This window comes from Pseudorca crassidens, chromosome 2 (genome assembly GCF_039906515.1).
Source record: "Pseudorca crassidens isolate mPseCra1 chromosome 2, mPseCra1.hap1, whole genome shotgun sequence".
NCBI classification, from domain to species: Eukaryota; Metazoa; Chordata; class Mammalia; order Artiodactyla; family Delphinidae; genus Pseudorca; species Pseudorca crassidens.
Window position 1 is genome coordinate 167722168 of NC_090297.1, and position 21280 is coordinate 167743447.

General features: G+C 36.3%; 1 protein-coding gene across 2 annotated transcripts in view; it reads left to right on the forward strand.

The window, feature by feature from the left end:
* EPRS1 (glutamyl-prolyl-tRNA synthetase 1) overlaps nt 1-21280 on the forward strand; it is a 68522-nt gene that overhangs the window by 11128 nt on the left and 36114 nt on the right. Inside the window, exons 7-17 of one of the 2 annotated variants that reach the window (XM_067729721.1) lie at nt 3230-3356; nt 4055-4247; nt 6064-6235; nt 7611-7844; nt 8935-9019; nt 9431-9490; nt 9789-9809; nt 13912-14022; nt 17421-17557; nt 18982-19189; nt 19803-19915. In XM_067729721.1, coding sequence (XP_067585822.1) covers nt 3230-3356; nt 4055-4247; nt 6064-6235; nt 7611-7844; nt 8935-9019; nt 9431-9490; nt 9789-9809; nt 13912-14022; nt 17421-17557; nt 18982-19189; nt 19803-19915 — 1461 coding nt within the window. The remainder of the gene's footprint in view (nt 1-3229; nt 3357-4054; nt 4248-6063; nt 6236-7610; nt 7845-8934; nt 9020-9430; nt 9491-9788; nt 9810-13911; nt 14023-17420; nt 17558-18981; nt 19190-19802; nt 19916-21280) is intronic. The other variant, XM_067729722.1, reaches the window with a different exon arrangement.

Below are 21280 nucleotides of genomic sequence, written 5' to 3' on the forward strand. Positions count from 1 at the left end.
TAAGGGTTTGTATTTGTACCCTGAGCAATCCTTTCAGTTAGCAGAAGAAGTTATGGTAGACGTATTTTAAGTTATTTTTTTTCCCAGATAAAGTAAGTGGAGTCCTGAAAAGCCCATTCCTATTCATTTGTTTCCACTATTAGTAGGTTTCAAAACCCTTTTCACTCTTGGCAGCCATAGAAAATAATAATATATGACTAGCTTGTTAGGGAAAAGGACTGCTCTGGCTGGAGCCACCGGCATGGGTCTGCCTGGGTCCTTGCCCAGCATTCCCCAAGGCTGAGGGCAGTCTCTGCCTTTGCACATGTCAGTCTCTGTGACTCATGCTGGACGAACTTTGTAAAAGAACCCTTCCAGTGATGCTAATATAATAAAATGCCTTTTGTTAAAGCAGTTAGCCTCAGGAACTTAGCCGTTGGGAAAGTATTGTGTCATATTTTACACGAGATGGTTTTTTTCCCCCAAATTTTGTTTAATTTCAGATTTTGTATTCTATAGGCAAATTCTTACCCATCTGTGATAAATGGAGTATGTAGACAGTAGGAAGTGGCAGATAAGGAAACAATTTTATTTTAGCCGTTCTTAATATAGTTCTTCACAAGCTATTTTATAAGTGCCATTAACAGCAAGCCAGTTTTAGAATTCCACATTTTCTCTCTGCTTTTCTAAGTTTGCCGATTTAGGTGGTGAAATAAAGGACAGGTAGAAGGAGATGAAGGGGAAATAACGGTTCTGGGAAATACACAGACTGAATCATTAAATGATTGATTGATAGCTAAGTGGAGTCAGTCATAAATAATACTTATTTTACATAGTTTAATTCCCTCAGATATCCTGGGTCCCTACCACCCAATATTCTGCTCTTGTGTTCTTGGTGTGAGAGGTCATGGTTGTTCTGTTGGGTAGTGACTTTAATGGTTTGATAAAAGCTAGTTTTTTAGCCATGGCTGTTTATAGCTATACTATTTGAACATTTGTCCCTTTTGAATCTTTTTATATTTTCTGTCACTCTCACTTCTTGGAATAGTGAGCTCCTCATATTTACTATTTACTGTATAAAATATGTTTATTTGTTGTGAGTTATGTCATTTCAGTCCAACAGTTGAATACAGCTTTGGAATTTGGAATATAAGTCAGTGTTCAGGTTTAAAAACATACATAATTTTGATCATATCTCCTTATACTGCAAAACAAGTCTTCTATAATTGGTTTTTTAATCATTTTTTTTTCCTGTGTCTTTCATGAAGGCCAGAAGGCTTGAATTTTGCCTTTTATTCGTATTCATAGCTAACACATAGATAGCACCTGTTATGTGCAGGTACTTACCAAGCACTTTACGTGTAGTAACTTGTTTAATCCTGTCAGCCCTGTGAAGAAGGCACTGTTATTATCTCGTTTTCCAAATGGTTTCAGAAACTGATTCATACAACGTTTTAGCAACTTGCCAAATCCAAACCTACGCTGTCTGGCTCTAGAATCCATATGACTGAAAATTATGTGCCTATGTCTGTTTTGTGTGGGAAAAGCCCAATATAGCATCAGTACTAACTAATGCAGCATGGAACATATTTTTCTTTAGCTCTCCTGATGTAGTTGTCTCTTGAGCCAGTTATTTTACTTATCTTGTGAATATTTTATAGTCCTGTTAGCTTTTCTGAGGTTTAGAATTGTTAGAATTGCACACGTTATTTTAGATTCAGAGATAGTATCTTTAAGTGTAATAGTTTGATTTCATCACACCTCTTAAGGGTAATTCCTGTATGTAAAGCACATTAACTGTCAATTAGTAGGTAGTCAGTGATTATTAGTCTTCTTTTTTCTCTTCTTAACATGTTATTGGGTGTAACACTTTCAGTGAAAACTGCACAAAGTATTTCTGTTTCGTTTTCAGAACTCACAGTCCTTTGTTTTACTTTTAATAAACCTTAAGTTTTAGAGTAGTTTTAGATTTATAGGAATATTGCAGGAAAAAAAAGAAACCCCAAAAGTTACCTTGTACCTGTACCCAGTTTTCCCTAATGTTAACTAACATCTTACATTACTATGGTACCTTTGTCACAATTAATGAACCAATATTGATATATAGTTATTACCTAAACTCCATACTTTTTTGGATTTCATTAGTTCTTCCCTAATGTCCTTTTTCTCTTCCAGGATCTCATCTGGGATGTTACTTATGGTGCTTTATTTTATGCAGAAAGTTTTGAATAACCCTAAATGCATTGCATTGTACTTGTCTGCATTAACCTATGCATATAAACTCTTTAAAATTGAATCATTGACCTAGAATGCTGTGTGACTATCTAAAGAAATAGACTGATTTTAGAAATGATATAAAGGCATATCATTGTACTTTTCCCTCCCGGAGCTCTTGATATCAACTGAGATCAGAGGTGTGCATGAAACCAGGTGACTGTAGAGCAGTGCAACTGTGGCTGCTGTTATTGATGAAAAGTGTATTTTCAACAATAGTGGTTTAGGATATTGCTTTTTACCCACTTCATTGATAGAGGAGGATGTTGATATGTAATAATATTAACAGTGCCTCTGATTTATTTTATTCTATGTAATGGTCAGCTGCCCATAGAACAGAATAGTGTTTTCATAGGTTGTGATCTGTGGAATATTGGTACTGGATGAGACCTTCAAGATCATTTAGTTAAAATCTTTTCATTTTGGCTTCTGAGAAAACTAAAGCCTAGAGAAGTAAAGTGCTTTCTTGTGGCTTTCTAATTCTCATGTGCTCTTTTATTTGTCACAGTCACAGTGGCATCCTCAGAGGTGCTTCTGTCTTGTTTGCAATGGATGGGCTGCCAGTTCTCAGTAGCATCTGGTCTTAGTAAAGATCCACTACTGTGTAGCATTGCAAACAGTTTTGGAAGCAGTTTTCCTCTAACTAAATTACCTTTCATTCCTCAGTTTAAAAAAAAAAAAAAAAAAAGGAAAATAGAGATTAGCCTTAAGGTTGTAATGTTTGTAAATAACTTATTCCTTTGTGAGAGTTTACATATGAAATTGTTTCTTATGATTATTTTATAAATGTTGTAGTCTTTTTTTCTTCCTCAGGGGCAGATTTTCTATTACAGCACTTCTTGTTAGCAAATAAAATAAGACTTGGAATACCAACTAGAAGGATTTCTGTTTAGTTCTCATCTCCTCGAAAAGGTTAAGTTTAAGTATTTAGTTAAAACATGTTAATGAGTTTCTTTGTAAAATGTTTTTGTTTTAGTTACTTACACATTGGGCATGCGAAAGCTGCTCTTCTGAACCAGCACTACCAGGTTAACTTTAAAGGGAAACTGATCATGAGATTTGATGACACAAATCCTGAAAAAGAAAAGGAAGATTTTGAGAAGGTAATTGGTGTAGTGATGACCCTTTGTCAGTAAAGTTGATTAAAATTAGAGGGTGACCTGGTACCTTCATGGTATGAAAATTTAAGTTTGTTCTCATAGCTGCTTCTTTTGCTCATCTCTATATTCTTTGCCTGAGACCTAAGCCAAGAATTGTTGAGCTCCCATACCAAAAAACGTCAGTTTATTTTTTTCCTCCTCAAGCTGTTGTAGAATTTACTTAAGTGTTACATTTTCCTGCAAGTATCACTTTCTTAAATGAATTGGTCACTAGAGGCAGGTTTCCTTTTTGTCATATAATTTTATGAATGAAACGAACACTAAGTAGGTATTGGAAAATGTGAAGGTTTCCTAGCCTCTTATATCATCTGTTTAGAAGCACTGTAATATATTCAAAGAGAGGGCAAATAATTGTCAGCATGACCAATAATAATCAGCTTTTCCAGAATAAATGGAAAGCACCATGAGATCAGCTTTCTCAGCTGAAAATTTGGAGGCTAGTATAATGAATATCTCTCTCTTTTGTTTGTTTGTTTTTTTTTTCTTTTCTGATCTAATATCATACAGCTTCCACAGCCATTTCCAGGCTCTGTAAGACTGATGGTGTATTATTACATTTGCCCAAATGCAGTGTCAAGGATTGAAAATACACAAGAAAATGCGAAAGATAAACTGATGGTTATTTCGGATTCTTACTGCAGGTTATCTTAGAAGATGTTGCAATGTTGCATATCAAACCAGATCAATTCACTTACACCTCGGATCATTTTGAAACTATAATGAAATATGCAGAGAAGCTAATTCAGGAAGGGAAGGCTTATGTGGATGATACTCCTGCTGAGCAGATGAAAGCAGAACGTGAGCAGAGGATAGAATCCAAACAGAGAAAAAACTGTAAGGCACATTTAGTGTTTTATATTTTAATCGATATTCTTCTTGTATTCTGCTTCAGTAGAAAATGATTTCTGTGAAAGATGATGGTTTGAAACATGTTTGGAAATATGTTTCATATGTTAATTCATCTCTTAGAAACCTTTTCTCTTTCTCTATCATCTCTACGTTGTTATTACTTCGTTAGCATGTGTGTGCCCTCAGCATCTCACTTGTTACCTGTAGTCTTTTGCACTGCATTCACTCCATGTAATTCCTTCTGCAGCTTTTTGTAGTTCTCTCAATTTAAATACTTAGCCTTTCTAATTAGAATGTTTGATGATAATGTTAGCCATACCCACATCTTCCTGTCAGCGTGTGAGTAAATGTGAATATAATATGTAAGCTTGATGCTACCCTATGTCTGAAATATCACTTAACAAAAAAGTATATCTTTGTTATTACTTGTTCTGAGCTTCTGAATCTGGCAATTTTTATTCTGTAATTATGTTCCGGAACTTCCACACTACTATACTTAAATGTTTTTTTTTTTAAGTTTTTTTAATCTTATTATCCAGTCTTTTTTTAGTATACATATATATTTTTTAAATTAATTATTTTTGGCTGTGTTGGGTCTTCATTGCTGCACACGGGATTTCTCTAGTTGTGGCGAGTGGGGGCTACTCTTCGTTGTGGTTCACGTGCTTCTCATTGTGGTGGTTTCTCTTGTTGCGGAGCACGGGCTCTAGGCACGCAGCTTCAGTAGTTGTGGCTCGTGAGCTCTAGAGTGCAGGCTCAGTAGCTGTGTCACATAGGCTGAGTTGCTCCGTGGCATGTGGGATCTTCCTGGACCAGGGATCAAACCCGTGTCTCCTGCATTGGCAGGCAGATTCTTAACCACTTCTCCACCAGGGAAGCCCTATACTTAAATCTTGAGTGTCACATTTGGGAAGTGTAGTAAATTCAAAGTGTTATGGAAGTCTGTCTTTTTTTTTTGTTTTTTTTTACCCCCTTTTAAATGTTTCTCTACATTTTCAGAGATAGTTAACAACTGGACTTTTAGACCTAACCTGATTCTTTGAGAACAGGTAAAGTGTCCATCGTATCTTCAGTAGATTCCACAGAGAATCATTGTTTAACAGTTCTTTCTTATTCATATGGAGCAGGTACCTACCTGAGATAGGTAGGACCGTAGTCAGTGGGGATATAGAGTTTTTTCCCTGGGATAAACTTGTATCACTGTTTCTATCATCTCTCATTTTTGGGGATCCAAGAGTATCCTGCTTTCTGCTGGAATGACTGAAGGTGCTTTTGGGGAGCCAAGGGGCTCAGGCTCTCAGCCAGAGATGTGTTCATTAGATGGGCATGTGCTGCAGTATCAATGCCTGGGCCGGGTCAAACCGGTCTGTCCCCTGGGTGTGAGGTGGCAAAGGAACAGAACGCTTCTGCTTCCAACACCCAGTGTTAAATTGGAGGGGGCGACTGACCGGCCAGTTGTGCCATGATGGGAACATGGAAAACACTGGCTGAGAGAAGCCTTCAGGCCTTAGACATCATCTCTTACCCTTCATCAGTGCTACATCAGTGGAATGTATTGACTTCTAAAACAGAGAGAGAGTACGTTTCCTAAGTGTTTTGTGGAATTTCTTCATTAAAAAAACAATGCATTTACTCTTGGTATCAGATATTGGAACTATTACGTTACTTTTAAACTCGTGGAGTGTGCTTATAAAATCAGAATGTGAAAATTTCTGTCAAATTATAAGGCTGTTAAAATAATTTGAATTCAACCAGATGAGTAATACATTAGATAAACTATAGTGTAACTATCATTTTATAGCTGTTGAGAAGAATCTACAAATGTGGGAAGAAATGAAAAAAGGAAGCCAGTTTGGTCAGTCCTGCTGTTTGCGAGCAAAAATTGACATGAGTAGTAACAATGGGTGCATGAGGGACCCAACGCTTTATCGCTGCAAAATTCAGCCACACCCAAGAACTGGAAATAAATACAAGTAGGTGTATTTCATTCATTATGCTCGGTAGCTTACTATGCTTTTGCTTTGATGCTTCTGTGAACATGGAGTAGGGAGTAGCTGCAGAATAGTCAAGAGATCTGGATCTTTGTTCATTCGTGGCCTTCGGTAAAGCATGTAGCCTCTCGTTACTTACCTATCAATTAATGTTATACTAGGTTATGTCTAAGATCATTTCCATCTATAAAAGTCCTTGAGTCTGCCTAAAGTTGCATTTTATGTATTGATCAGGTATGCTGTGGTGTGTTTCTTTAGATGAAGATACTTCTTTTCCTATTATAAACTTTGGTTTTGCTAGACATAAGTTTATTTGTAAACATGATAGAAGATTTAAAGAAATATGAACAAGAAAGTATCGTGTTTTTTCTAATTTTGGTTAGTTTTCTGTGTGGTTTTCAGGTTAATAGATGTTTTTTTTTTAAATCTCCCCCACCTGGCCATTAATTTATAAAGTAACCACAGAATATATTTTCTTATACTTTGAAGAAGCCTACTACATACAAATGCTGAATTGTAACTTCTGAAGAGATTGGTGAATGTAAATGATTTCCTGAGTAGCTAATATAACTTTCTTTACACTTGTGGGTACAGGTATGTGTATCTGTATCTGGACAAACACTTCATGTGTGTATATATATATGTCCTTCATTTTTAACAGGGCAATTGCTCCTTGTTTACTGAACAGATACTTTGAATACATTTGAAAAGTAAATTTGGATACACATTTTCAGTATCAGATAATTGCAAAGCATAGTGCAGTAGCATCTTAATGAAGCTGTATCTTAAAAATTAGAAGGCATAATGCAGTAATATATGTGTTGTGTACATTATTTTGGGCAGAAATTGTTTTTAAGACTATTCCATCTTAAATGGAATTTTAATCAACCTAATTTTCTTTTTTACTTGACAGAGAAGGAAACATTCTATTCTTGAATGCATTTACTTATGAAAGTATTAAACCTAGCGATTTACTTGAGTGTGGGATTATTTAAGATATTGAAAAGCTAAATTCCCTTGAAATTATTATTGCTTCTTACCATGGTTTACATTGGCCATTACAGGAATATGATTATAGAATTCACTGCACCAGTATCCAATTGTCTGTTAAGTTGCATATTTGCTTTTGTGTTTGAGTATTCAGTGGGTAACTGATGCATTGTCCTCAAAGTCTGATTAAAAAAAATGTTTTGATGTACTTTGAGTATTATGAGTCATAACACCTGTTGGTTTTTAAGGAATTCTTACCTTGTAAAGAATTATGTTTTAAATTAGTACTGCTGCTTATAATGCCTAATCTGAGGTGAAAAGGGTAAAATCCTTCATTGATTTTCAACATATTCACTTTTTTTCCTAGTGTTTATCCGACATATGATTTTGCCTGCCCCATAGTTGACAGCATTGAAGGTGTTACACATGCCCTGAGAACAACAGAATACCATGACAGAGATGAACAGTTTTACTGGATTATTGAAGCTTTAGGCCTAAGAAAACCATACATTTGGGAATATAGTCGGCTAAATCTCAACAACACAGTGCTATCCAAAAGAAAGCTCACGTGGTTTGTCAATGAAGGACTAGTAGACGGATGGTATGTTTGCTCTTATCTAGAATTTTGAGAGGAAGTCAGGACATGGTATATCACTAATTTTTAAACTGCTTTGAGGGGTGGGGAGGATGAAAGGGAGGGGTTGAAATGGATAGGCTATAGGGTTTCTGGTTCTTGTCTTTATTTTATCCAGGTTCTCAGGTACTGCTCTCTTTTGCTTTAATGCAGCAAACATGGAGTGCCCATGTTTGGGCACAAAGATGGAGTCTATGTTTGGGACTAGAAAAAGTTTGAAAATCTCTGTAGCACATTAATAACCTATAGTTTGAAAATTTCTGTAGCACGTTAATAACCTATATGGGATTTCCATGAGAACGATGAGTATAAAAATTAAAGTCATCTTAGAGGCATGTATCCATGTAAATGAAACCTGTTCAGTTGGGTTACCATACTTACAAGCCTAAGAATGTTTTTTTTTACATGAATTAACAAGAATGTATTAGTTTTTATTAGTATCATGTAATAGTGACACATATTAAGTATATATTGAATAATATGTGATTTTAGACTGTTTTACTGTGGAGCTGAATTTGATAAAGGGGAAGTTTACCTTGGGCCGCATACAAAGGGTGTTATTGCAAACTTACTGAAGTTTGCAGATCTCTGCAGAATATTAATAACCAACATGTATATTTTTTACAACCCAAAAGGCTTTATAAAGTGTATTTGTACATGAATGAGAGGCTAACCATCTCTTATCTGTGTCTCATGGTCATATGTAGCATAGGGATCTTGTATGTTTGTTAAATAAAAAGCAAAAAGCAAATAAAAATGTTGTAATGCATATGTTTTCTGTATTTGAAAATGTCACCTTTGTGTCTTTTTTCAAATGTGCTTTTACTGTTTCCAGTAGTGCATTTCTTTTACTGAGTAATTTTTGACGAGTAAGCAGCTTTCTTCTTCCATGAACTTGGGCTCAGTGGTATTATGATCTACCTAATTATTATAACCAGCTCTTAGTCCACATATTTAACAAACGGAATATAATGTTACGCAATAAGGTATATTGTACTCTCTGCACCTACACGTTAAAAATGTCTCCTTGGTTCTTAAAACTTGCCGTATTTCCCAGGGATGACCCACGATTTCCTACGGTTCGCGGTGTGCTGAGAAGAGGGATGACAGTTGAAGGACTGAAACAGTTTATTGCTGCTCAGGTGAGTTATAGTTTCTTTTCCAGCTCCTCTGTTTGGATTTTTAAGTATCTAATAATATCCTTTTAGTCTTTATTACTCCTGTTGTTCTTTCTGTTCTTTGCTTGTTGCTTATAATGCAAGGGCAGAATGTTTTTGAAAAAACACTGTTACGGTAGTGGAAAATTGAGAATGTCCTAAACTATGCTAGGGTTGGACAAAGGCAGCTGTGGTGTTTTCACCCAGTGAAATCTGTGACTGTTGACTCTAACTGTTCAGGGTAACGAGATCAGTGTGTACAGACTAAGTTTTATATTCCAGTGGAAGTAAACTTGTAAGCATTGACTGGGTTTATTTTCTGGCATGCTTGACTTAAAGAAAATATTCTGGTTAATACTTCTTGCCCTTTAAGCTGTTCTATTATTGTTTTTCTAGGGTTCTTCACGTTCCGTTGTGAACATGGAATGGGACAAAATTTGGGCATTTAACAAAAAGGTACATGTTTTGACTCCTGGTCCTCTTTTTTTCATGCCTAACTCCTAAGTAATAGATTACATGTAGAATTCATTAGTGTGCTCATGGCAGGGAAAATTTTGTGAAGAATATTACAGTTTTGCAGAGTTTTCAGGAAAATGGAATGTTTTACTTTTTTAAACATATAAAGTGCATTAAGCCTATAAACTATACCAAACAAGAACAATGATTAAAACAAACTTGGAGTTATGGGGAATGGTAACAGTTTTTTCCTTAAATCTTTTTTGAACACTTTGCATTTCATTTTTCTGCTTTCAAGCTGCGAGCTCTCTGTAAGAAGGTATTACTTAATGCTTTTATTTGCCTTACTTAGCACATAGCTTTTAGCATCTTACATGTTATAACCTGAGATGTTATACAGCTTTGAAGCACAATCACATTTATATGAGACTTGCTTATACAGACCCACTGAAATGCATTATTCCTAGTTTAAAAAAACATGTCCTCTAGTTTTCTTAGTGGCAAAGGGAAGATTTGGCTAACTCCATTCTACTGTTCCCTTGTTTACTGAGAGGACATAGAGTTTTAAAGTTACAGATTTCATTGAATTGTATTGAAGGTTCGTTAATTATAATCCCTGTGTCTTATTGAATCTAGCTTAAAAAAAAAAAAAGCTGTGTCTTAAATAAAAGTCAAATGAGGAATACTGCATATTGACATTGTTAATTGGAAGCAGATGCTTAGACACTATAATAAGGCAAATCATTGAAGTGCCATGTTTTAAACTATGGTTTCTGTGATTGTGTTCTGTAAATTCTTTTTCTTTGTATTGCTGCTTGATTGTGCTGATGCCTTGCCTCAAAAAATAGTTGCTTGTCTCGCATGTGTCTTGAATTTATTTTGTCTTTTGTGTTTAGTCAGTTTTTGGATACATAATGGAATTATTAATTGGTTCGCTCTGTTGCTGCAGTTACTAATAAATACATTCAAAACTTATAGGCAGAGTTAACATTGGAATACTTTTCATTAATAATCCGTGTACATTTAGTTCAAATATAAGAAATACATTTCACTACAGGCCGATAATTCTATAGGGTCTGTTAAATGAACAGCATATTCCCCTGTCTTCTTTCCTTCCATTTTCTCTCGCTAGATAAATCACTTTCAGCTCTTCTAGATAATTTTTTTGGTATTTATTGCCCATATCTCTAAATGAGATGTGTGTTTTGCTTCTTCTTGATTTTTTGTTTGTTTGTTTGCTTTAGGCATCATCAGTTTACTTTTCACAATGGAAGAGGAGGATTTAGGTCTCCTATTTTTTCTCATAACTCGTTGGCTTTCTTGTGGCTAATTGTTTTGTTCTGTTTCCCTCGTTTGTTTAATTTTCTAATTCCATCTCAGACTCTGCGCAAGTTATCTAAATTTCCTGCCAAAATGTTCACATGCCTCAGGTATTTCAGTTTCACGTTAGAGACGTCTCTGCCGGGGCCTTCCTGCTGCTCACATCTGATCTAGATGAGAGGCCTGTTAACTTCTGAAGCCCAGCTGTGCTCCCAGGTCAATCTTCCTCATCATCCTGGGAATTCCCTTTGCTTTTCTTCTGTGATGGATCATCCGGTTCTTGGATCTTCCTTCTCTTTTTATTGCCTTTTTGCTTTGCTATACTATATCCTCTGGTAGCTCCCTGAGAAGGGGAGCATGGGATGAAGATTTTTGAGACTTTCATATGAACAGCTTCTTCACTTTGAAATTTCACAGTGATGTGCCTTGGGGTGGGTCTGTTTTCATTCATATCCATTGGAAGAACATGTGGCTTCCAGATTGGAAACTCATTCCGTCAGTTCTGGGAAATGTTCCTAAGTTCCTTCTGTTTCTTTGTTTTTTTCTCAACTATGTTGTCTTTCTCCTCTGTGGAACGTTTCTTGAGCACATGTTGGATTTCCTGGACTGTTGCTCTAATTTTGTTTTCTCTCATTTTCCATCTCATCTTTTGGCTCTACTTTCTGGTAGATGTACTCAGCCCTATCTTCTCAACTTCTGTTGAGTTTTTCATTTATGCTGTCATATTTCCAAGATTTCTCGTTTGTGCTTTGAATTTTCAGAATAACTTCCTGTTCCTATTTCATGGTTATAATATAATCAATGGTATTTTTTCTTATGTCTTTCCTCCAGGTTGTTTATTTTGTTTTTTCTTTGATATTAAAGGCATTTCTCAGACATCTGGTGAGCCTTGGTTATCTGCTCATCTTTAACACAGGGGACTGAGAGAGGGATTGGAAGCCCTGAGAAAAAGATTGGGCTTGTCAGCTGTGCCTCACAGTAAGATGGTCTGGCTGGCCGGTTAATTGAAAAGCCTCAGCGTCAGTAACCTTACATCTCATCTCTTGGACTAGGCAGTTTTTCCAGAGGAGATTCTTTCAGTCAAGTTGCCAGAAGTGTGAAGGTCTGACTGCCAGGGTTTTGGAACTGACTGGGGAAAACTCTGGGGACTTGACATTTAATATCATACATTTTCTTGATACCGTTGTCTCAGAGCAGAACCCTCAGCTTCAGAAGAAGAGTCTCTGGACCTTTTGGAGTAATTTAAAACCACTGGTCCAGAGATTTTGAGAATTGTACAATTTTAGAACTGAAAAAGACAAATCTTTTAATCCAAGATTTCCCAAACTTGTCTGATCCTAACCATCCTACGGAATGCTTGTTTAAAAATAGATTTCCAGGGCTTCCCTGGTGGCGCAGTGGTTGGGAGTCCACCTGCTGATGCAGGGGACACGGGTTCGTGCCCCGGTCCGGGAAGATCCCACATGCCGCGGAGCGGCTGGGCCCGTGAGCCATGGCCGCTGAGCCTGCGCGTCCGGAGCCTGTGCTCCACAATGGGAGAGGCCACAGCAGGGAGAGGCCCGCGTACCGCAAAAAAAAAAAAAAAAAAAAAAAAGATTTCCAGACTTTACTTAAGACGATTAGAATCGTTGTCGTTCAGGGTTAAGTGGCATGAAACTCTGTGCCAGCCAGTGCCCTAAGGGATCATTGTAATTAGTCAAGTGTGAGAAACAGTCTTCTGCTCTCTTTGTCAGTTGAGGAAACTGAGCTGCAGTGAACTGAAGTAAGTTTCTCAGGTTGGATCGTCTAGTTTTAGCTTCTTTAAAAGAAGAAATTGTATCTTACTGGCTTAAATACTAAACTGAGTAGTCACAAATTAAATCTGTGATCATTCTAACCCAGTAGAAGCTGAAAGAAGGAACCCTTAACCAGTAAGAATGACTTTTAAACCTCAGGGAAGGAAAGAATGAAACAGTAAGTTTAGAGGGGGGCTGGTGCTGATTTAGTACTGGCATGAAATATAAGCAGGTAAGGAGTAGCAATCAAGGGGAAGTTAGATGGCTTTTCAGACGTTTCTGACTGACCCTCTGAGCATGGTTTCTTCTCTAAGTTCATTCACAGTTTCTGAGAAATACTCTCAAAGCAAACAACAACAACAAAATACCAGCCAAACAATAGCAACAAAAACCCAATATAAACCAAAAGGCACAGCCAGGTTTAATTAGCCATACCACTATTTCCTGCATCCTTCTAATGGGAAGAAAATGACTTTCATTACTTTACTTAGCTATTTGACTCCGCACTTGCTTCTGTCTACATTTTTCTTCCAAATGCTTTATTTAGTATCTAAATACTGCTGTTGTGATTGGTCATCATGGATAATTTTAAATTGAATAGTGAAATGAGAAAGATACATCGGATCCAGAAGGGGGTGCTGCTTCTGTTTTGGAGGTAGAGTAGGTTAGAATGTAATGAGTACTACCATTCATTCAGTTAACCTGTAAATATGTGTTGACTACCTGCATGTGCCAGGCCCTTGGGAACACAGTGGTCCCTATATACGTGTGTATATATATATATAGCATGCAGACCAGTAGAAATACTTGTTTACTTTTACTCTATAGAATTGCCTTATTATAGTGACCTAATGCTGTTCTGCTTTTGATGGTGGTGTGTTGCCTAACACTGCTTATAGAAAATGATACTAAAACACATATTTCTATATTCCTTCAAAACAGTCTTCTCCAACAATACAAAATGGAGTATCACATTTACCTGTAGGATTGTTACATAACCCCACAGGATAATTTTCCTTTCTAATATCATAGTTAAAAATTACTTTCGGAATATTTCTAATATGCTTTAACTATTGGTTTCTTTTCACTTGTCAGTAGTTACTCTTGGAAGGGAACTCTAAATCCTTCATGCAGTCTTTGTTTATGATTGTTTTTCTTTTTTCTACTTGACAGCTAAATGTTAGAGAAGAGTTAGCTGGTAAACCAAAAAATTAGTAAATGCAGTAACAAAGAATGCCAGTTGTTATTCCTGTGCTATTACTTATTTTATTGATGAAGTTCTAAAAAATCTCTGAATGTTCTAACACAGGGACGCCTTTGTTGCAGGTTATTGACCCGGTGGCTCCACGATACGTCGCGTTACTGAAGAAAGAGGTGATCCCGGTGGACATCCCTGAGGCCCAGGAGGAGATGAAAGAAGTAGCCAGACACCCGAAGGTCACTCTCCGGTTTCACCAATGTTGTTCTCTCTGTTAAAGGAGCAGAATAATCAAAGGGAAAAATGTACTTTGGTGGCAATAGCATGATTGGGGACCATTTTTTTTTTTTTTTTTTTTTGCGGTACGCAGGCCTCTCACTGTTGTGGCCTCTCCCATTGCGGAGCGCAGGCTCAGCGGCCATGGCTCATGGGCCCAGCCGCTCCGCGGCATGTGGGGTCTTCCCGGACCGGGGCACAAACCCGTGTCCCCTGCATCGGCAGGTGGATTCTCAACTACTGCGCCACCAGGGAAGCCCTGGGGACCATTTTTGATCCAGCATTATTTGTCAGGATTTCATACTGATTAAAAAAAATTTTTTTTCAATTTTTTATACAGTTTTTAAAGGTTACTTTCTGTTTACAGTTATTACAAAATATTGGCTATATTCTCCGTGTTGTACATCCTTGAGCTTATCTTATACCCATTTGTTGTACTTACCACCCCTCACCCCTATATTGTCCTGTCCCCCACCTCTCCCCAGCTGGTAACCACTAGTTTGTTCTCTGTATCTGTGAGTCTGCTTCTTTTTGTTATATATATATATATATATATATATATATATATATGTATGTTATATATATATATATACACACACATATATATGTATATATGTATATACATATATGTATATATATGTATGTATATATGTATATATGTATGTGTATGTATATGTATGTATATGTATGTATATGTATGTATATATATGTATATATATGTGTATGTATATATATATACATATATATATATGTTATATTCACTAGTTTGTTGTATTTTTTAGATTCCACATGTAAGTCATATCATATAGTATTTGTCTTTCTCTGTCTGACTTATTTCACTTAGCATAATGCCTCCCAAGTCCATCCATGTTGCTGCAAATCTCATTCTTTTTTATGGCTGAGTATTCCAGTGTGTGTGTGTGTGTGTGTGTGTGTGTGTGTGTTTGTGTGTGTGTGTGTGTGTGTGTGTGTGTGTGTGTGTGTGTACACACCACGTCTTTGTCCATTTATCTGTTGGTGGACTCTTCGGTTGCTTCCATATCTTGGCAATTGTAAGCAATGCTGCTATGCACATTGGGGTGCATGTATCTTTTCGAATTAGTGTTTTTGTTTTTCTCGGATATATACCCAGGAGTGGAATTGCTGAGTCTTATGGTACTTTTATGTTTAGTTTTTGGAGAAACCTCCATGCCATTTTCCACAGTGGCTGCACCAATTTACATTCCCGCCAACAGTGCACAAGGGTTCTCTTCTCTCCACATCCTCGCCAGCATTTGTTATTTGTGTTCTTTTTGATGATAGCCGTCTGACAGGTGCAAGGTTACAATATCTCATTGTGGTTTTGGTTTGCATTTCTCTGATGATTATCGATGTTAAGCATCTTTTCATATGCCTGTTGGCCATCTGCATTTCCTCTGGCAAAACGTCTGTTCACTTCTGTCCATTTTTAAATTGAATTGTTTGTTTTTTTGATGTTGAATTGTATGAGCTGTTTAAGAATTTGATACTAATGGAAGTAAATGTTTTTGTGGATTTCTTACTGAAGAAATTTATTCTAGCGGTGTTACTATCCACAGCACATCCCACAGAACTGTTACACTCGGTGCCTATTTTTTATTTTGTGGAGATAGCATATTAGTGTATAATAAGAATTTATTTCTTCTTGGAGGTATTATATAATCCGTGCTCTTATCTCTGTGTGAAAGCTGAGGTGCATTCTCTATTAGCTGGGTTATTAGCTGGGTTATTCGCTGTTGCCTTTAAGCCAAAACATTTGACCTAATAGTATTGAATCACAGCTTGAGTCCAGAGTCTATCATGCTGCCATTGGCTCTGTTTTAGAAAATATCAGTGAAGTGACAATGATATCTGTCTATCTGAATTCGGAATATAAATCTTAAATACAGGTAGCAGGGAGTTCTTCTTAGTTAAGCCATGTTTGTTGTCTCACACGGTTATAACTGCTAGGTTCATAGTCTTGAAGAAAAAATAGATCCTTTTGTTCCAGCTTTGTGAGTTGTCTGTTAATATCTTTATTATCCAATGAAGCTTACGTCCATAGACTAACTCACTCATATACTAATAGACTAATATATTCATAACCTTACTCATAACTATGTTATGTTCATAGACTTACTCAGGTGTAAGGTGATGTTTCATGAACAGCTATAAATGTTTTAAGTGGTAGCCTATGATTGCCTTTCTCTGTATGACATTAGCTTCTTTTTAATTTGGAAGACTTATTTTAAGGGTTCCCCTAATAAGACTTGGGGAGAGAGAGTCTGTGTGTGTGTGTGTGTGTGTGTGTGTGTGTGTGTGTGAGAGAGAGAGAGTGAGTGTGAGATCGATTTGGCTTTACCGTTGCCTTTATCTTGCATCTGATGGGTTCAACCAGGTGAATGGTGGTTTCTGATGTATCATATCGCCCACTACAGTCAGCTTAAATGTGAAGCTTAATGTTTTAAAATTTGAACGGTGAGAATAAAACTTTTAAGGGTGCTTATTTGTAATAATAAAGAATAAGTAATAGTTAAATAACTAATTGATTAAGAAACACTTTAAATGATGACTGGATTGCTCAGTTTGCTCTGTGGAATTTTCATTATCCTTTCCCTCACAAAGTGTTCTATATTTAGCCTGTCAGTATTCTGTTCTGAGCCCAGCATAGTATAAGTTGTTGCAACATACTGACTTTTTTCAAGTGCATTGGTGCATTCAGTGAACAATTATTGAATGCGTGTTATTTAACATTTATTCAAAGGATCTTCTTACACTTTTTTTTCTTTAGATTTCAGTCAAACAAAAATCTGAAAATTAACAAATATAGCATTCTTTTTATTTTCCGGATCTCTTTTTCTTCTTCATGTAATATATACTGAAAAGGCAGAAAATTCATCTTTCTGTACGTGTATGCTACTGTCTTTAAAATTTGTCTCCTAAAATGTGAAACATCTACCATTTCCTGCTAAGATGACGTCTGTTCCTATAGTGACGTTCCACAGCCACTGATGAGGAATGACTTTATTTTCTCCTTTGCTGCAAAAGCAGTGAGATTTTTGAGGCTAGCAAAGCAGATTCTGGTTGGAGGGACACTGTGAGACAAATACTGTCTTAGCTCTAAAAACAAAGAATGATTGTTTTAGGCTGGCAGTAATCTCAGGGCAGACCACCCTCATCTGACTCCAGTACATTATTGGTCAGGTGTCTGACCCAGGGTCACAGAGCTGGGAATCAGACTAATACAGATGACTTCTGTTTTTGTTAAGGAATAAAATGAATGAATGTATAAATTTCATACTGGGTTCAATAGTTGTTGTTTCAACCAGCATTCTCTTTTTTTTTTTTTTTTTTTTTAAATCAGAATCCTGATGTTGGCTTGAAACCCGTCTGGTATAGTCCTAAAGTTTTCATTGAAGGTGCTGACGCAGAGACGTTGTCAGAGGGTGAGACGGTTACATTTATAAATTGGGGCAACATCAACATTACTAAAATACACAGGTAAGAACTTTTTGTTTGTTTTCAAATAAATATGGAAGGAAAGTCTTTTATGTTTATTCATTTATTAAAAATTACCTAATTCAGACCCATTGATGGTGCTGGCTGGTACATCTACCCAGGCATAGATGCTGCAAATTCTGGACACATTAAGGTTTTTTTCCATATATGTTTCATTACATTAATAGGGTATTAGGATATTGCTTGTGATGTTGAAAACGACAGCATGTAGATATAAAAAATAATTCTAATGCTTTAGGCCCGGCCCCCCTTTTATCATCTAATTCTCAGAATGCGATTGCATGGTGGAGAGATCCTTTGGACAGAAATTGTATGTATAACATTCTGTATATCCTAAAGTCTACTTTATTTTTTATTTTTAAATTTTTTTTATTAATTTTTATTGGAGTACAGTTGCTTTACAATGTTGTGTTAGCTTCTGCTGCACAGCAAAATGAATCAGCTGTACATATACATATATCCTCTCCCTTTTGGCTTTCCCTCCCATTTAGGACACCACAGGGCATTAAGTAGAGTTCCCTATGTTATACAGTATGTTCCCATCAGTTGTCTATTTTATACCTAGTATCAGTAGTGTATGTGTGTCAGTCCCAGTCTCCTAATTCCTCCCGCCCCACCCCTTTCCCCCTTGGTATCCATACTTTTGTTCTCTACGTCTGTGTCTCTGTTTCTGCTTTGCGAATATGGTCCTCTATACCATTTTTCTAGATTCCACATGTATGGGTTAATATACGATATTTGTTTTTCTCTTTCTGACTTACTTCACTCTATATGACAGTCTCTAGGTCCATCCACGTCTCTACAAATGACCCACTTTTGTTCCTTTTTATGGCTAATATTCCATTGTATATATGTACCACATCTTTTTTATCCATTACTCTGTTGATGGACACTAAAATCTACTTTAAATTTAATCGTTTTGTGCTGAATATGAACTTTCCAGTTATTATAGTGTGCTACACTTACCAGTTCTTTTTTTTTTTAACCAGTTCTTATGATTACACAAATGGGACATAGTATGCTAAGATTAATTTAGTAAACTCTGAAATATCAGTTGTCGTGTCATTACATATGATGTCAAGTAATTGATAAATGTTCTGAAAATACAGTATTTTAGATTTTTTAATGTTTAGTCCAGGTGACTTTAAAATTCATAAATATGTTCATGTTCTTCATCAGATGTATGGGGGATCTGTCCACATATTAGTATCTTGATAGCAGGGACTCTACTTCATTCATCTCTTAACCAATTAATGTCTGGCACCTATAGAAACTCAAATAAATGTTTTATTTGAAATTTTTCCAAAGAAAATTCCCTATCCATTTATTACAGGTACAGAACAAAATAGTGCATTTGTGGCAGTTAAAGTTTGTTTTCTGAAAACACTTTCCTATCTTATTTTTAGAAATGCAGAAGGAAAAATTGTATCTCTTGATGCAAAATTGAATTTGGAGAACAAAGACTATAAGAAAACCACTAAGATCACATGGCTTGCCGAGACGGAACGTGCTCTTCCTGTCCCAGCAATCTGTGTCACTTACGAGCACTTGATCACAAAGCCCGTACTGGGAAAAGACGAGGACTTTAAGCAGTATGTCAACAAGAACAGTAAGGTAGCCTCCTGAAAGAAACCCTGTTTCATCTTGCTCTGTTGTATCAGTATAACCTTTTCTTTAGAATTTTTAAAATTAGTTTTAAGTATTTGTTTCCTCAGATAAAATGGAAAAGATTTCTAGAATTTTGTTAAAAATGATATAAAAGAATACTGTTCCCATTTTATAAATTCTAGAAACCGAGGCACAGTGAGGTTCAGTAAGTTGCTTGAGGACAGGCAATAAGGCGTAGAGCTGGGGTTCAAACCCAGGCCTCCTGGCTCTAGAACCCTTGTGCTTTAGTGCTGCGCCAGCGTGCCTTTCAGCTAGGTCTGTGTGCTTCTTGTATTGTACTTCATATTTATAGTGGGAAATTTCTTTATATCTGCAGGGACACCAATCAAGTTAGTTAAAAGGTTCATGAAGCCCATCAGTATATAAATGTTAACTTTTAGAAATATAATGAATAATTGTTATTTATTTTAATATTTCACTGTTTTACTGCATGTACTTAAGTAGTAAAGTTTTTAACATATCCTGTTGCAGCTACTGGAAAAGCTGCTTGCATTTTAGGGTTGTTTTTAGTGCTCTGATGTTCAAGAAAGTGTATTTTGGTCTTATACCATCTTTACAGCATGAAGAATTAATGCTGGGGGATCCCTGCCTTAAGGATTTGAAAAAAGGAGACATTATACAACTCCAGAGAAGAGGCTTCTTCATATGTGATCAACCTTATGAACCCATTAGGTAAATCAGTGTAACTGAACATTTAAATGAAAATGCTTAAAATTCTTATAGTGAATAATATTTTAAAGATTGAACTTCCACTAAAATACTGTACCAGACAATTCTCTGTTTGGTTTCATTTGTTCTTCTGTATTTACTATTTCAGACATCATTGTAACAAACTTTAACTTTGAAACAGCATAATAACAAATTTTATTTCTAGAACTAAACCATTCATCTTCACATGGTCCAAGTAAAAAGAAAAAAATTTCAGTGTTATCTTTGGATAAACATTATAGCTATTACCTTTTCTTTTTTCTTCTAAATTTATTTTTTATTGAAGTATAGTTGATTTACAGTGTTGTATTAATTACCGCTGTACAGCAGAGTGACTCAGTTGCACATATATATATACATTTTCATATTCTTTTCCATTATGGTTTATCACAGGCAGCTTTTCTTTATAGTGTACTTTAATTAGATATATTGTAGAATACAAATAGTACAGCAGGTACAGTTAGAGGATTATAACAAATGTTTGTGTTTTTTTTAAACCACGAAGTAATAGAATTACTAGGAGAACTTTCAGTCTCTGAATTTTTGTTCGCGTTTCTTTTTTTTGTCTTTGCTGTTTTTTATTGCATCTCTTTAACTTTGTGATCAGACCTCACTCCTGAGCTCCAGACTTGTGAATCTAATTAATGCCTTTTAGACATCTCTGAATAGATAACTTTCAAGTACCTCAAACTTCAAAATTCAAGATCCTAGTTACCATCTCTCCTCAGTTCTTCTCCTTCATCCCCCATTCTAATCAGTAAACCTTGCTGTTTGTACTGCTTGCCTAGTTCATCTCTGTGCTTCTACTGCTCTGCCTTTGTTTCAGGCCCTTAGCATTTCTTCCTTGATTGCCAAAACAGTTTCTAAAGTAGTCTCTTCCTTCCAGTTTTGCACTTTTCTGATCCACTTTTCATATGGCCCCCGGTCTAAAACTTTCAGAGTAACAATTTTATCACATTATCCTCCCCTGCTTAATAATTCTTGTTAGCTTCAGAGGAAAATCTAAACTTCTTAGTTTGGCATGCAAGAGTTTCCGTGTAATGGCCTCTCGACCCACCTGAGCCATCTGTGTTGTAGCTGACCTCTTCCTCCCTTCTGTTCAAGATACTGCACTGCTTGGGGCTTTCCAAAGTCATCAGCTACCTTTGAACTTCTTGCTTTTTCCTGGAATTGCCGTGCTGCTTTTTCTTCATCTGGGTAACCTTTCAAATGTTACTTCTTCCAGAGCTTTCTTGTATTCCTCTAATCTGGATAGGCACCCAACCTATGTGTCCCCATTGCAGCGAGCACTTTCCTCTTTAGAATATTTATCACATGCTGTTGTATCTA